This window comes from Natrix helvetica (genome assembly GCF_964273705.1).
Source record: "Natrix helvetica genome assembly, chromosome: 2".
Lineage (NCBI taxonomy): Eukaryota > Metazoa > Chordata > Lepidosauria > Squamata > Natricidae > Natrix > Natrix helvetica.
The window spans coordinates 276496791-276510400 of NC_138552.1; the positions used below are offsets into that span (position 1 = coordinate 276496791).

The 13610-nt window shown below is 43.3% G+C and overlaps 1 protein-coding gene across 2 annotated transcripts in view; it reads left to right on the plus strand.

The window, feature by feature from the left end:
- The first annotated feature begins 206 nt into the window (after window positions 1-206).
- The window catches only part of RASL10B (RAS like family 10 member B), a 49666-nt gene continuing 36262 nt past the window's right edge, over window positions 207-13610 (plus strand). Inside the window, exons 1-2 of one of the 2 annotated variants that reach the window (XM_081944794.1) lie at window positions 207-740; window positions 11895-12266. In XM_081944794.1, coding sequence (XP_081800920.1) covers window positions 12051-12266 — 216 coding nt within the window. In that variant the 5' untranslated portion in view covers window positions 207-740; window positions 11895-12050. Of the gene's footprint in view, window positions 741-829; window positions 877-11894; window positions 12267-13610 lie in introns of those variants that run through there. The other variant, XM_081944795.1, reaches the window with a different exon arrangement.

The following is a 13610-nucleotide window of genomic DNA, read 5'->3' on the forward strand; positions in this document are numbered from 1 at the left end:
TACTTCTCAAGGTTGTTGTGCAGGTAATCAGATAAAAGAAAGGTCGTTGTGGAAGCTACCTGGAAAACCCCTTGAGAAAAGGCAGGATTTAAATCTAAGGTGGACACGATAAAGTGTCTGGCGATTGGGTCAAGGGAGGCCCTGCCCATCCCAATCCGCGTGACACGTCTCTCTGCCTCATAGGATTTCTCCAAACTCCCGAGGATGTTCCGTTGCTTCCTTCTCTTTCAAAGTTAGCCGGAACTCGTCAGGCTTTGTGACCCAGTGGATCTCCAGCAGGCAGTAGCAGGAGATTTCCTACCCCCCTCCCTTTTCCTTCCTTACACGCACACACACACAAAGCGCTCTTCCCGAAACACACTTCTTCTCTGCATTACCCAATGAAGCGAGAAGAGCACATTCCGTTTATATTTTTATATCCCGAAAGGACGGGAGGAAGCAGCCGTCCCTTGGATTGCAGAAGCAGCCGTTCTGCCTCCATCCGGAGTCCCTTCGGATCTCTTGCCTACAAGTAGCCGTAGGCTTCTCTCCCCCCCCCTCCCAATCCCCGCGTCCGCGATCGCAGTTGTCTCCCCCCCCACCTTCGAAATCTTCCAAGATCAGGGTGGGACTACTGAATGGAATATTTCCCCTTCTCTACAGCCAGCCGCCCCCCCCACGGATTTCAAGGATTTAGGATCCGTCACCAGAGACATTGCACAGTGGGGGAAGAGTGTCCTTGGCGTGCTCATCACTGCAAGGTAAGGGATGTCCGGGGGTTTAATGGGGGGGGGGGAAGGAGAGAGAGAAAAGGTGTTGAGAAAGAAAAGGGACCCTTTCACCTCACAACAGCCAGGCTGATGGATGGGCAAGGAGGGAGCCGCGCAGGTGAACCAGGTACCTGCTTGTAGGTGAGGGGGATGACGAAATGCCAGTGGAAAGGGCCAAGTTACAACTGCACACCTGGAAGAATGTGAGGTTTGGGGGGTGGGTGGCTGGCAGGGGTCCCGTGGGCTCTTCCTTGTGGTCTCCCAACATTCTCCCGGCCTCCACAGGGCTTTGTGGGGAAGAGCCGATTCGCCCTGGAGAAGCCAGGGACGAGGCTCAGCAATTGCTGATTGAGTCGCCTGGTGGCGGCGGGGGGGGGGGGGGAGGGAGGAAGGAAGGCAGGGGACGATCCCGTGACAGTGACTCGAAATGCCATCACAAGAAAACTCTCGCTGTCATTTTCTTCTGCTGTTGCTTCTCCCCCACCCCCCTAAAATCTCCCAAAATGGATTTTTTTTGGGGCGGGGGGGGGGACACGACAAAATTGTGGCTTCTGCTGGAGTGTTAGGAAAAGCATACTTTGCCATCAAGGAGATGCTGAAACCAGAGGGGGAGAGGGGAGAGCTTGGGCCAACCAAGGAGGAATTCAACACTCAGCAGCTCACTTTAGGAGGAGGGTGCATTAAATCAAGCAAGGGGAAGGAAAGGTACCTTAAGGATCTTTAGAAAAATGCTTGGCTGCGGACTCAAGACCGCTGGTGGGGATGGAGCAGGTTCTTGTACTAACTAGGCCAATGTTTTTCAACCTCGGGAACTTCCAAGATGTGTGGACTTCAGTCCCCAGAATTCCTCAGCCAGACAGGTTGAAGCCCACACATCTTAAAGTTTCCGAGGTTAAAAAAAAAAAAACTGCGCTGGGTGTCCACTTGCTTCCCCTGTTTTTTCACACCACGGGCGCTATGGCTAAATTACTTAGATGCTAGTGGGGGTCTTCCGGTTACCCCCAGCATGTCCTTCCTTCTGTGGTGTGTAGCCCACAAGTGCCTCTTGCGTGTTTATATAGGTTTCTTCCTAATTCCTTCACACACACCCTCCTCATTTTCTTGTGCACCTTTTTGAGAATGGCTGAACATTTGGCTGTGTGGCAAAGATCAGGCAGTGGGAGTGTCAGTTTGGCACCATTGTAACATCCCATCAGGTACGCTTGGGATATGAACATTGGGAAGACTTTCAACTGCATGCAGCTTAACTCAGTTACGGGAGTTATTAGGAGGCGCTTGCTCTCTGGTTCATGGCCTGGGTCAGATGGATGAATTAGTCTTCTATGTAAACCTCTGTTAACATGGTTGCTTTGGGCTCAGTGTTGGATCCCAAAACCCTTTGATTCCAGTTCCCTAGTCCTTTTGGGAGGGGAAAGAAAATAAGGCAAAGTGGAAATGCACGTTTAGAAGCAAAATTGTACTGTGCCCAACTTCATGAATCCATAATGACCATGTGCTCCAGTTTAACATCCACATTTGCAGTCTGTGCATGTTACTAGCACATAATACAGGTGCTCCAGATCAGCTGGTGGATGTTGCTGCTGTCTCCCTTTGTGGGAGCACATCTGCTTCTTGGGTGCATGGATGTGTCATTGCTCTCGGCTCCTCAGCATGTGCTTGCCTTGTGATCCTGGCATACGCTTCCCACACGTTCCTGCCATGCTAAGACAAACTGTGAAAAACTTTGGCTATTTCACACGTCCCGCGGTAAGGTCAGGAGACCGGTCTGTTTCAGCTAAAACTGTGCTGCAAAGCAGAGTGCCTCTGAGCACCAAAGGCATGACATAAATGGAGGATACACTTTCTCCCAATATTAAACATGCTTCTGGCATTTTGAGACATGTGGCCTTTTGCAGGGCATAGAAAAGGCACTGGAACACTGTTTCCCTAAGAAAAAATACTCAAGATGCACGTGTTAAGACAGGGGTGTCCAAACTTGGGGACTTTTAAGACTTGTGGACTTCAGCTCCCAGAATTCCCCAGCCAGCATGGCTGGCTGGGGAATTCTGGGAGCTGAAGTCCACAAGTCTTAAAAGTCCCCAAGTTTGGACACCCCTGTGTTAAGAGGAAAAAGTATGCTTTAGAGCCGAAGTATGCAATCTAAAGTTTTGGAAGCCATATGCAGCCCCGCCTCCCCCCTGAAGTTTGGGGATAGCCTTTAGGTATTTTTACTTGTTACCCAGTTACAATTTTAACTTAGTAGAAAAGAATTATGAATCCTTCTAGTCAAAGTCAACTCTTAGTAATTTAGTAAAGTGGATATGTTCATGAAGTTTTCCTGGCAGCTGTTTTATGGTTTCCCTTGCTTTCCTCCAAGATATTTTTGTCAAGTTCCTGCCCTGCCCTACAGCCTTTGATTTCCTGATGGTGGCCTGACATTGCTAATGAGGTCTAACTCTGTTTAGTTTTTTTTTAATACCCCCCACCCCCTCCTGCCCAACCAGATAAGATATCCCAGAGCTTGGAAAGGAACAGATTTTTTTTATTAGAGCATTTTCCCCATGTAAAGGGGGAAAAAACCTCCCCCAAAGATATATAGATGATAAAGCAAGAATATTTAAATCTTATTTGTAGCATAAAACAGATTTATATGACCTGAAGTCTTAGAGCCATACGCAGCATACAAATTCCTTGGATGTACATGCTACTACCTATTAATGATACCTTTAATATGTAGGAGCATGCAAAACATAACTCTAAGGTGATTATGTTAACTCTGTAAATTTAAATTTAAACCTAAAGGCGAATGAAACAAAAATATTTATGTGCTCCTGAACCATGATTTTTGGAGGAATTGGGAAAAACTCTCCATCCCTGCAATAAAGATTTCTCATGATGTGCAGACTGGAACTTCAGGATCCCAGCACACACACAAAAAAGGAAAAGAAAAGTAAAGTAAAGAATGAACAGTAGTGTTTAAACAAAGTGCAATTTCAGCAACGCATCACTCACTGGTTGGCCTGATGGAAAGGAAGAATTTCTCTGTAAGAAATTCTTATTTCTTAATTCCTATTTCTCTAGGTCGTATGATGTCACCAAACTCTTTCTATGACTTTGGAAGCCATATTGGAAGGATAGATGACCCTTTGTTTAGCGATTTGGAAGGGGTAGGAACTGCTCCAATTCTCAGCAGTTATGATTAGAGGTGACTTGAGGGACAAACGTCAGTTTTTATAGGAGGCTAAATGCAGCCTTGGGACTTCAAGTTTATTATGCCCGTATTGATCAACAGATCTGCGTCTAGCAGAGCCTTGCTAGAAAATTAACAGTTTCATTCAAGCTCCTTGGCTCCCAGAAACAATGTCTTAATTTTCAAATGAGCTGTTTTCTGATCAAATCTTTTGCACATGAGTTGACAAGTAGTTTCGCAGAGTCAGCTAAGAGAGGGTCCAATGATTCTCATACATTGGATTATGTTCAGCATGTTATTCCTGAGGATATGGCATCGCTTGGGGTGGATTAGCTTGCAACCCATTCTTTACATCCATGCCGGATAAGGGTGACCTTGTTGTGTAAGGAGTTGTGAGAATTGACTTAGAAGACAACAGTAATGCATCACAGAGAGATGATGAATTAACGGAAATAATGGTTATACATATCTGAAGCAGGGGTGGGTTGCTTCCGGTTTTACTACCGGTTTGCAACCCGCACACGAGCGTGCGCTGTTCAATGTAAATTGTTCTTTGCGCAGGCGTAGAACAATTTGCGGTGAACTGCGCACATGCAGTCATTAAAAACCAAAATGGCAATGGCCCAGAGGCAGCGAGGGAACTGGTTTGGGGGTGTGGCAGACCTGGGTCGCTGCCGGTTCTGCGACCCAGGCCTGAATCCACTACCGGTTCAGCCGAACCAGGAGCAACCCACCTCTGATTTGCAGAGGGAAAGAGGTTAGGGAAGATAATGGCTAATCAACTTCAAGAGTTCTTGCAGTAAATATCTAGGCTGGCTTTTCTCAATCTTGGTGACTTTAAAATGTGTAGACTTTGACTCGCAGAATTCCCCTGACTGGGGAATTCTGGAAGTAGAAGTCCACACATCTGAAACTTGCCATGGTTTAGAAACACTAAGATTTACTTCAGACCAGTTTTACAGTAGGGTTAGGAGACTGAGAAGACATTCTCCGACCTCATAGATGACCTTCAACAAATGACACTGATAGAGAGACAGTGTGACTGCCTTGGTTGTCTTGGATTCCTTAGTAACTTTCAATAAACTTCACCATCATAGTTTTCTGGATCACTTGTGAGAAGTGGGAATACAGTACATTGCAATGGTTCCATTTTCTTCTTCCATGGAGCTCTCATGTTGTGCCGCTTGGTGCCAGTTGCTCCTCAAAATGGTGGCACTTATATGGAATCTCTCAAGGCTCCATTGCATTTCCAATACTTTTTGACATTGGGAGAGATCATCAAGTATTTTCATCTGAATGACCATCTTTATTTCCTTATGTTGCCTGTCTTAGGTATTAGCTTAGGTACTAGTAAATGCCCATCTACTAGCGATAATAGGATTAATGAAAGATAATAGTTGAACCTGAATCCAAAAAAGATGAAGATGAAGGATCATCTCTGATGGCTGGGACAGATTCTCTTTTTATGGATAGGTTATATTCCCCAGAAAAAAAAATAGGCAGATAGTTTGAGAATGCTTTTGGACACTGGTCATATCCCACTTTTTAAGATGAGACTAAGACTTTATCACCAATCATAACTCTGTCACAACCTCAGTTGTGTTGATTCCATGAAGAGAATTACCTCAGGCGAGGTAACACATACTGGTCAGGGGTGGGTTCCGGCAAAGACTACTACCGGTTTGCTCAGGGGTGCGCCACGCACATGTGATGCACGCTTAATGCACGCTTGATGTGCAGTACAACTAAAATTGCTCTGCACATGCACAGAAGCAAAAGGCATTGGCGCCGCCGGGAGAACCAGTTTGGGGGCATGGCAGGCCTGGGTCGCTGCCAGTTCCTGCAACCCAGGCCGCCAAGCTACTACCGGTTCAGACGAACCAGTAGGTACCCACCCCTGATACTAGTATATTCAGATATATTTTACTGTATACTACTGCAGCATGTATTACTGTCACATGTCCTATAGAAGACTGCCTTTGCATGCAATACAGAAAATTCAATTGAAAACATGATAGATTGATTTTTAGAACAATTCAGGGAAGCTATATTATAATTCCTGTTCTTCAGCTATTATCTTGGCTTTCCAGAGATTTGGGGGCCAAAAATAAAGTGCTAGTTATTACTTTTAAAACCCTAGGTAGCTTAGGCGTAACTCATCTAAGAAAATGCTTTCGTTTACATGATGCCCATGCATGTGAACATTACAAAAAAAAAGTTCTTCAAGTGTGACCAGATCATCTCATCAACCTGGGATGAGGACTTCTCAGAGCCTGATTTGCAGAAGACATGCCTGATAGATAGCAAATGTCTGTCTTCTTTAGATGACTTCAAGAGACCCACAGACACATCATTTTTTTTTCTGATTTTGTCACCTTTAGTCCTTTTAATATGGTGTGTACACTAATTTTATTCTATTTGGTTTTATTTTTAAAAAGTACAAAAAAGAAAGCAAAATAGAAAAACTATGTCTTCCAATTTTCTTTGGTACCCACATAAGTAAAAAAAATATGTCAAACTTTTACTCTAAGATTAACATTTGTCTATACTGTTTCCATAATGCCATATAGTTCTAATCATCAAATCCCCAAAACAACTTTTCATTTCTTTCAGTTTTTTGCAAAAAATTCAAAAACAGTTTCCAAGTACCGTAGAAATAAAATTTGTCAAAGAATTTTCTTTCAAGTCTGTCAATTTCACCATTTCTGTCAATTCCACTAACTTCACTCTCCATTCTTCCCATTGTACATACCGTATTTTTGGAGTATAAGACGCACCAGAGTATAAGACACACAAAGATTTTGAAGAGGCTTTTTAAAAAAAAAACGTTTTTGCACTCTGCAGACCTCCTGAAAACGGCCCTTTTCTCACAAAAAAGGGTTGATTTTTGTCCAAACAAAGAACATGTATAGCCTTTAGCATGCTTATAGAGTGCTCCTGGGAGCTGGGGGGAGCAAAAAATCACCTGTTTTTGCTCATTTCCGTCCTCCCCAGGCCCCAGGAGCACTCTGAAAGCCTCCTAAAGGCTATGCACGGCCATTTTGGTGAAGGGGGCGGGGTTTCAGGAGGCAAAAAATGCTGAATTCAATGTATAAGACGCACCCAGATTTTCAGCCTCTTTGTTGAGGGAAAAAGGTGCATTTTATACTCCGAATAATACACTATTTGTAAATCTTTCCACCTTTGAACATATAAAACATTTGCTGCAGTTAACATATATAATAGTAAAGTTCCATAAAATGTCTCCAATTGCTTGTCCTTTAAGCCAAAATGAAACACCACTAATTTCAGTTGTACATATATTTTAAAAATCTACTGCATCAAAGTACATACTTGATCCCAATATTCTAACTTTTACACATTTCCACTAAAAATGAAAAAAATGTTCCCTCAGTCTCATTCGTCAAGACTCTGTGCTGTTGTGTTAATTTTTCAGCCAATGCTTAAGTAACTCTATTACTTAAATCCATAAATAAAATAACAAGATTTGAAAGGAAGCACAGAATTTTTCAAATCTGCCCTATGCTTAAAACAGGATATTCTAAACCACCCTAACTAAAAGTGTCCTTTTTATTTTGCTATTTGTAAATTGGCACCTAACAAAAACAAGTGAGTTAATTTATTATGTTGCAAAGTTAGACAGATCTTGGGGAATAATCCAAAGCCACGCTAGAATTAATTACTAAGAGTTGTGGTAGAATATCTTCAAACACTTCAGCAAAAACATAGACTATTATAAGTGGACTATTAAATATGGTAATACTGTAAGTTCTATTTTAATTCCAGTCCTTCCAATACAACTCAGAAGTTTTGAAGGCCAGCATGTTCTCTTTTAGAAAATTAACAATAAGTTGGAAATATGATTTTTTTTGTCAAACCCTGTTTTAAGTATTGGTCCAATTCTTTGTGCTGCTGTTTATGAAAGACTGGGTCAAGGTAGGACACATATGAAGAATCATAGAGCAGCTGGCACAATCACTGAAAACTGCCTGAGAGAGGACAGTTCTCTCTCTCTCTCTCTCTCTCTCTCTCTCTCTCTCTCTTTCTCTCTCTCTCTCTCTAGATGGCAGTCATTATAGTGTAATTAAAATCCTGTCCCCCCTTTTATGTGTGTGGTGCATGCAATGCTTGTATAAAAGGGGGGCTGGCCTTTACCAATCTTTTTTTTTAACCTTCTTGTGAACCAAAACAAAATATAAAATCAGACCGAGCCAGCACAACCCAAATACAGGGAATTATGGGACTTACAGCCTAAAATACCCGAAAAACATCAAGTACCCAAATTCTGCTCTACGATGCAGTTTATTCTATTAAAAAGTGCTGTTTATTAGTCTTCCCTTTTCTGTGAGACAATATTGGGATTGCTGAGTTCAGAAAAAGGAAAATCAAATAAGGCACTGGTCATTCAGGATGCAAAAGGACATTTTTAATCTGTGCAATTGATTTCATAAATGTGAAAAACGGCCATAAGTACTTTTTTTTTAGTGCCGTTGTAACTTCAAATTGTCACCCAAAAAACTGTTGTAAATCAAGGACTACCTGTATATTCTGCCTGACTGCTGAGGAATTAAGAATGCTGAATTTATACTGGAATAATGGGGAGAAGGAAGAAATTGTGCTATAATTTCTCATATAATTATGCCGTCTGGGGAATTCTGGGAGTTGAAGTCCACATGACTTCAAGCTGCCAAGATTGAGAGGCATTGTTCTAGAGCAGTGACGGTGAATCTTTTTGGCACTGAGTGCCCAAAACAAAGCACGTGCATGGGTGCGCACACGTGCGTGTTCCGAAAACCCTAAGACCAACTGGCTGGCGCGCACATGCATGCGCTGGAAACCAAAAGAGCAGCTGGAGGCGGCATGTGCATGCCCACAGAGAGGGCTCTGCGTGCCACCTCTGGCATGTGTGCCATAGGTTTGCCATCACGGTTCTAGAGGCTTCCTCAAATAACACTCCACATGGTTTAATTATGTTGAAATGATTAGTACATTGCATTAGGTGATTACATTGGACATACACAGCAGTGACAGAACAGTTTAATTAACTTCACCTTGACTTGTATTTATTGAAGAAATATCAACCAGCGCTAGATATAAGGGAGGAAGAGCAAGCAAAATGTTTCTTCCCCTCTTAAAATTTATCTTCAAAATACAGGAAAAGAAAGTATCAATGGTGTGATTTCTACCTGGTTTTTGGCTTTTCAAAGGTATGGAATTTTTCTAAGGGAAAAATTGAGAGGGACTAACTCCAATTTTTTTTTTCCCCCTAAGGCAAACTACCTAACCTTCAGCTCAGGCTGAATGCAATGGAACATGTTTCCTTTCTCGAACACATTTGCTTATTTATCAAACTATGTGCCATTTCAATCACAAAATGATTTTACGGCAGGTCATTTAGTGACTGTTCAAAGTTACAACAGGCCTTCCTGGGGGTAGATTTGAACTGCTGATAGTCAGTCAGCTTCCCTTGTAGTCATGTGACTGCTAGGCCACATTTATAACCGTTTACAGTGTCGTTTACATGTGACCAGGTTTTATGATGCTTTTGCTGAAAACTGGCATTTATTTCTGTTTCTTGGTAAAACTGCCGCATAATGAAGCATGGGTCTGCGTAATGACCAAGGAATTTGCTTAATGGCTGCCACAAAAAGGGTCATAAAAGGAGGTCATCATATGGGTGACCTGAGTTACGACCATCACAAGTTATAACCATGACGGGCAGGCTCCATTATGATCATAACTTGGAAACTAACTCTAAGTGGCTTACACAACTGGATTGAAATATAAAGTAAAAATATGAAGTCAGAATCAACACAATGTTCAAATATTATGAAGGAAACAGGAATAGTCAATATTTTAGTAGTAACCAACGGCTGCTCATAACTTTGTGGGGGAGCGAAGGCTACAAAAGGTAAAAGGTTTGAATTTTACAGCTGGGCGATATGGTCTTGGGGAGGGGGGTTTGTTGTTTCTTAACTATGTTACAGCTATTGCAGGATTGCATACACTACAGTTTCCTTGAGGGCGTCAATTCAAACTGTCCAGGAAATCTGCTGCCACTTTTCATTAATTATAATCAGGTTTCTGGCAATACAAAAGCAGAAATCAAGGGCTATTTTGGACAGAGGCTCCAGTTGCCCATTCTTGTGCTAAACCACATGATCGATCTGTATAGTATATGGATTAGCATGTTGTGTGAGTGCAGCCACAAGGATCTCTCAGGCATGGATAAGGATTGGTATGTTGCACATATCTAACTGAATGGAATTTTATTCCCTAAACCAGTGGTTCTCAACCTTCCCAACCTTTAATACAGTTCCTCATGTTGTGGTGACCCCCAACCATAAAATTGGTGGTTCCTAAGACCATTGAAAATATGTGTTTTTCTACGGTCTTAGGTGACCCCTGTGAAAAGGTCGTTCGACTCCCAAAGGGTTCCCGACCCACAGGTTGAGAACCACTGCCCTAAACCATGGTTAGGCATCCATAAAGGTAAAAGTAAAAGTTCCCCTCGCACATAATGTGCTAATCATTCCCAACTCTAGTGGGCGGTGCTCATCTCCGTTTCAAAGCCAAAGAGCCAGTGCTGTCTGAAGACGTCTCCGTGGTCATGTGGCCGGTATGACTAAACGCTGAAGTCACGCAGAACGCTGTTACCTTCCCACCAGAGGTGGTTCCTATTTTTCTACTTGCATTTTTTACATGCTTTCGAACTGCTAGGTTGGCAGAAGCTGGGACAAGTAACGGGAGCTCACTCTGTTATGTAGCGCTAGGGATCCGAACCACTGAACTGCCAACCTTTCTGATTGACAAGCTCAGCGTCTTAGCCACCGTGTCATGTAATATGTGAAGCTGGTGGGAACCCTAGAAGAACATATAGACATCTGAAATGGCTGAGGACTTTTGAGTTTATCAGGAAAGAGGAATACAGAGTCATGTTCTGTTTATTTCTTTAACACCTGATTGGGTGCTATTTGTCGGCAGCTTGAAAATATTCATGTAGGATAAACACGAGATTACGCCACCGTGTGGCGCAGTGCTCACGAGGTTAGAACACAGGGTTGGCGATTGGCAGGCTTGCGCTTGAAACCCGTTGCTGCTTCAGAATGGGATGAGCTCCCATCACACGCTCCAGTTCCTGCCAACCCCGTGGTTCAAAAGCAGTGACTATGAGTAGATAAATGGGTACCACTTCGATGGGCAACTTCATGGAGACATGAAAGGAGCTCCCAGCTGGGTGTCCCCCCCCCCTGCCAACGATGTTGACATCAACAGATCCTTTCCTCACAGAAGCACTGAAGTATTAGTATTAAAAGGTTTAACAAACTCAGGGAGAAAAAAGATATCTGTTATTATCTACTAGTTCCAAAAGAATTTGAAGCCTGCATAACCAGGGGCAATCTATCACTTGAATGCAATTGCTGGGGGAAATGACAGGGAAGAGATGGTGCCTTCATATTTTGTATGTAGGTTGACTGTTCTGAAACTGGGCTTGAGGCCTGGAAACTATCTTTTACATTGGGCCTTCATAGCCTGCCACATTTTTGTACTGTGGGAAAATGGGAGGGGGCAGGGGTGAAATCCAGCAGGTTCTGACAGGTTCTGGAGAACCAGTAGCGGACATTTTGAGTAGTTCGGAGAACCGGCAAATGTCACCTCTGGCTGGCCTCAGAGTGGGGTGGGAATGGAGGTTTTGCAGTATCCTTCCCCTGCCACGCCCAACAAGTCACGGCCAGAGAACCGGTAGTAAAAAAAAATTTGAATTTCACCACTGGGAGGTGGGATTATATGAAGTATGGGAGATATATAGTCTAAATAAAATTCCTTTCCATGCCATAAAATGGAACTTTGAGGAAACTCAAGCCTCGGAGTCTTCTTTCGTTGGGGGTGTTACTTGGAACCCTGGCACCTTGCTCTGCTCTAGCAGGACTTCTCTCAGTTTCTCTAGGTTGACGAGATTTCTTTTGCTCTTCCAGTGACAGGCCGAGCCAGTGAGGAAATGGTTGCTGACTGTGGCTGAATCCACAGCTGCCAGAATATGCAGCCCAGGGGCGTTCCTGGCAGTGCAAAGGCAGCGGACTGCGCCAAGGAGCTGATCACCACGTTGTACACGGGGGTTGTGGCCGGGAGGCATGGTGACAACTTTCAAGATTGCCGTGCTGGGTGCTCAAGGGGTCGGGAAGAGTGCCATTGTCCGCCAGTTCCTGTACAACGAGTTCAGCGAGGTCTGTGTCCCCACCAAGGCCCGCCGTGTCTACCTACCTGCCGTGGTCATGAATGGCCACGTTCACGACCTACAGATCATGGACTTCCCGCCCATCACCTCTTTCCCTGTAAATACCCTGCAGGTAGGTGTACATCCCACCTGTCAGACTTCAAAAAGGATACTCTCACTGCCAGCTAAAGGTTGCTCTGAATGAGGTGGGCAGTGTCAGCATCCGAGGTCTTCCAGGTGGCTGCTCCTGTAAGTGGAGAATTCAGAAGAAGGCTATGCCCAGTCTTCCGGAAGTAGATTGAAAGATCCGTGGCGATACTCTGCATTTCCATGGAGAAAAGATTAGAGTGAGTAGTTCATGGGGTATACATGCTGCCGGGGGAGGAAAATTCTGCATCCACTCTTACACCCCCTCTTAGAACATAGCCTTGGCGATGTATGCTAAGAAAATAAATAGGGCTGCATAAAAACGTGTTTGGCAGATTGAGTTCTAAGACAGTTCAGTCCATTTGGAATCCTTGGTCTCAAGAGAACATTTCTACTCTTTGTCCAGTGGCAACATTCATGTGTGGAGCATGCTAGTTTTCTATCTTTGCATTAATTCTTTTGGGCTTGTTTAATTGGAAAATTAAGGCTGGTAAAGGCAAGCTGAAGTGGATAATCAGTTAGGTTTTCACAATTGATTGAATGCAGTTACTTTAACCCTGTACATAATCTGGGCTATTCTCTAAATCTAATATCTGGATCATAGACTCTCTTATAATTTTTCACAATGCACTAATCCCCTCTAATGGTCCAATTTAGCGTTTTGTGAAGGCTACTGAGTGAGACCCATTGGTGCAAATAATTCCATTGTCTCTTTTCATAAGAAGGAAATCTCTATAGCAGGAAAAAACTCCCCAATTCTTTTCACTGTTAAAACTGGGGAATAACTCAGGATATTCCAAACAGATGTTTGACCACTCAGCTGTCATCTGTCTCCTTAGTGACCTCCAGAAGATGCCATACCTGGTGACCTCCAGAAAATGCAATTTCAGTAGCAATCTTGGTTGATCCAATATTAAAACTATCCAGATTTAGCAAGTTGTGTGAACGCTGGTGGCATGGTTAAGCATGTTATCTGAATATATCCATTGAGTAAATGATAATCCTTATAAAAATGTACTCCTCTCTGAGAGGATTTGTTGCTAAAAGTTGACATCAACTTGATAGCACATAATCCATCAGTTGATAGCTGTATAATAAAGGCTATTATGGTCAGCCTCTAAATCCAGGAGAGGTAGGAAAGGGTGGAGAGAAGCAGTGAGTCCACAATTAAGCATGGATTTCAATGAGGCTCATCCAGATCAATGTTCTTAGCTACCACTGTCCAGCACAGTTCATTTATCTTGGTTTGGTTACAGAGTATTCAGTATACTGATTTATATTCACAGCATTTACCATTGATCAAGTGGGCTAAAAGTCCTGGGAATTCTAC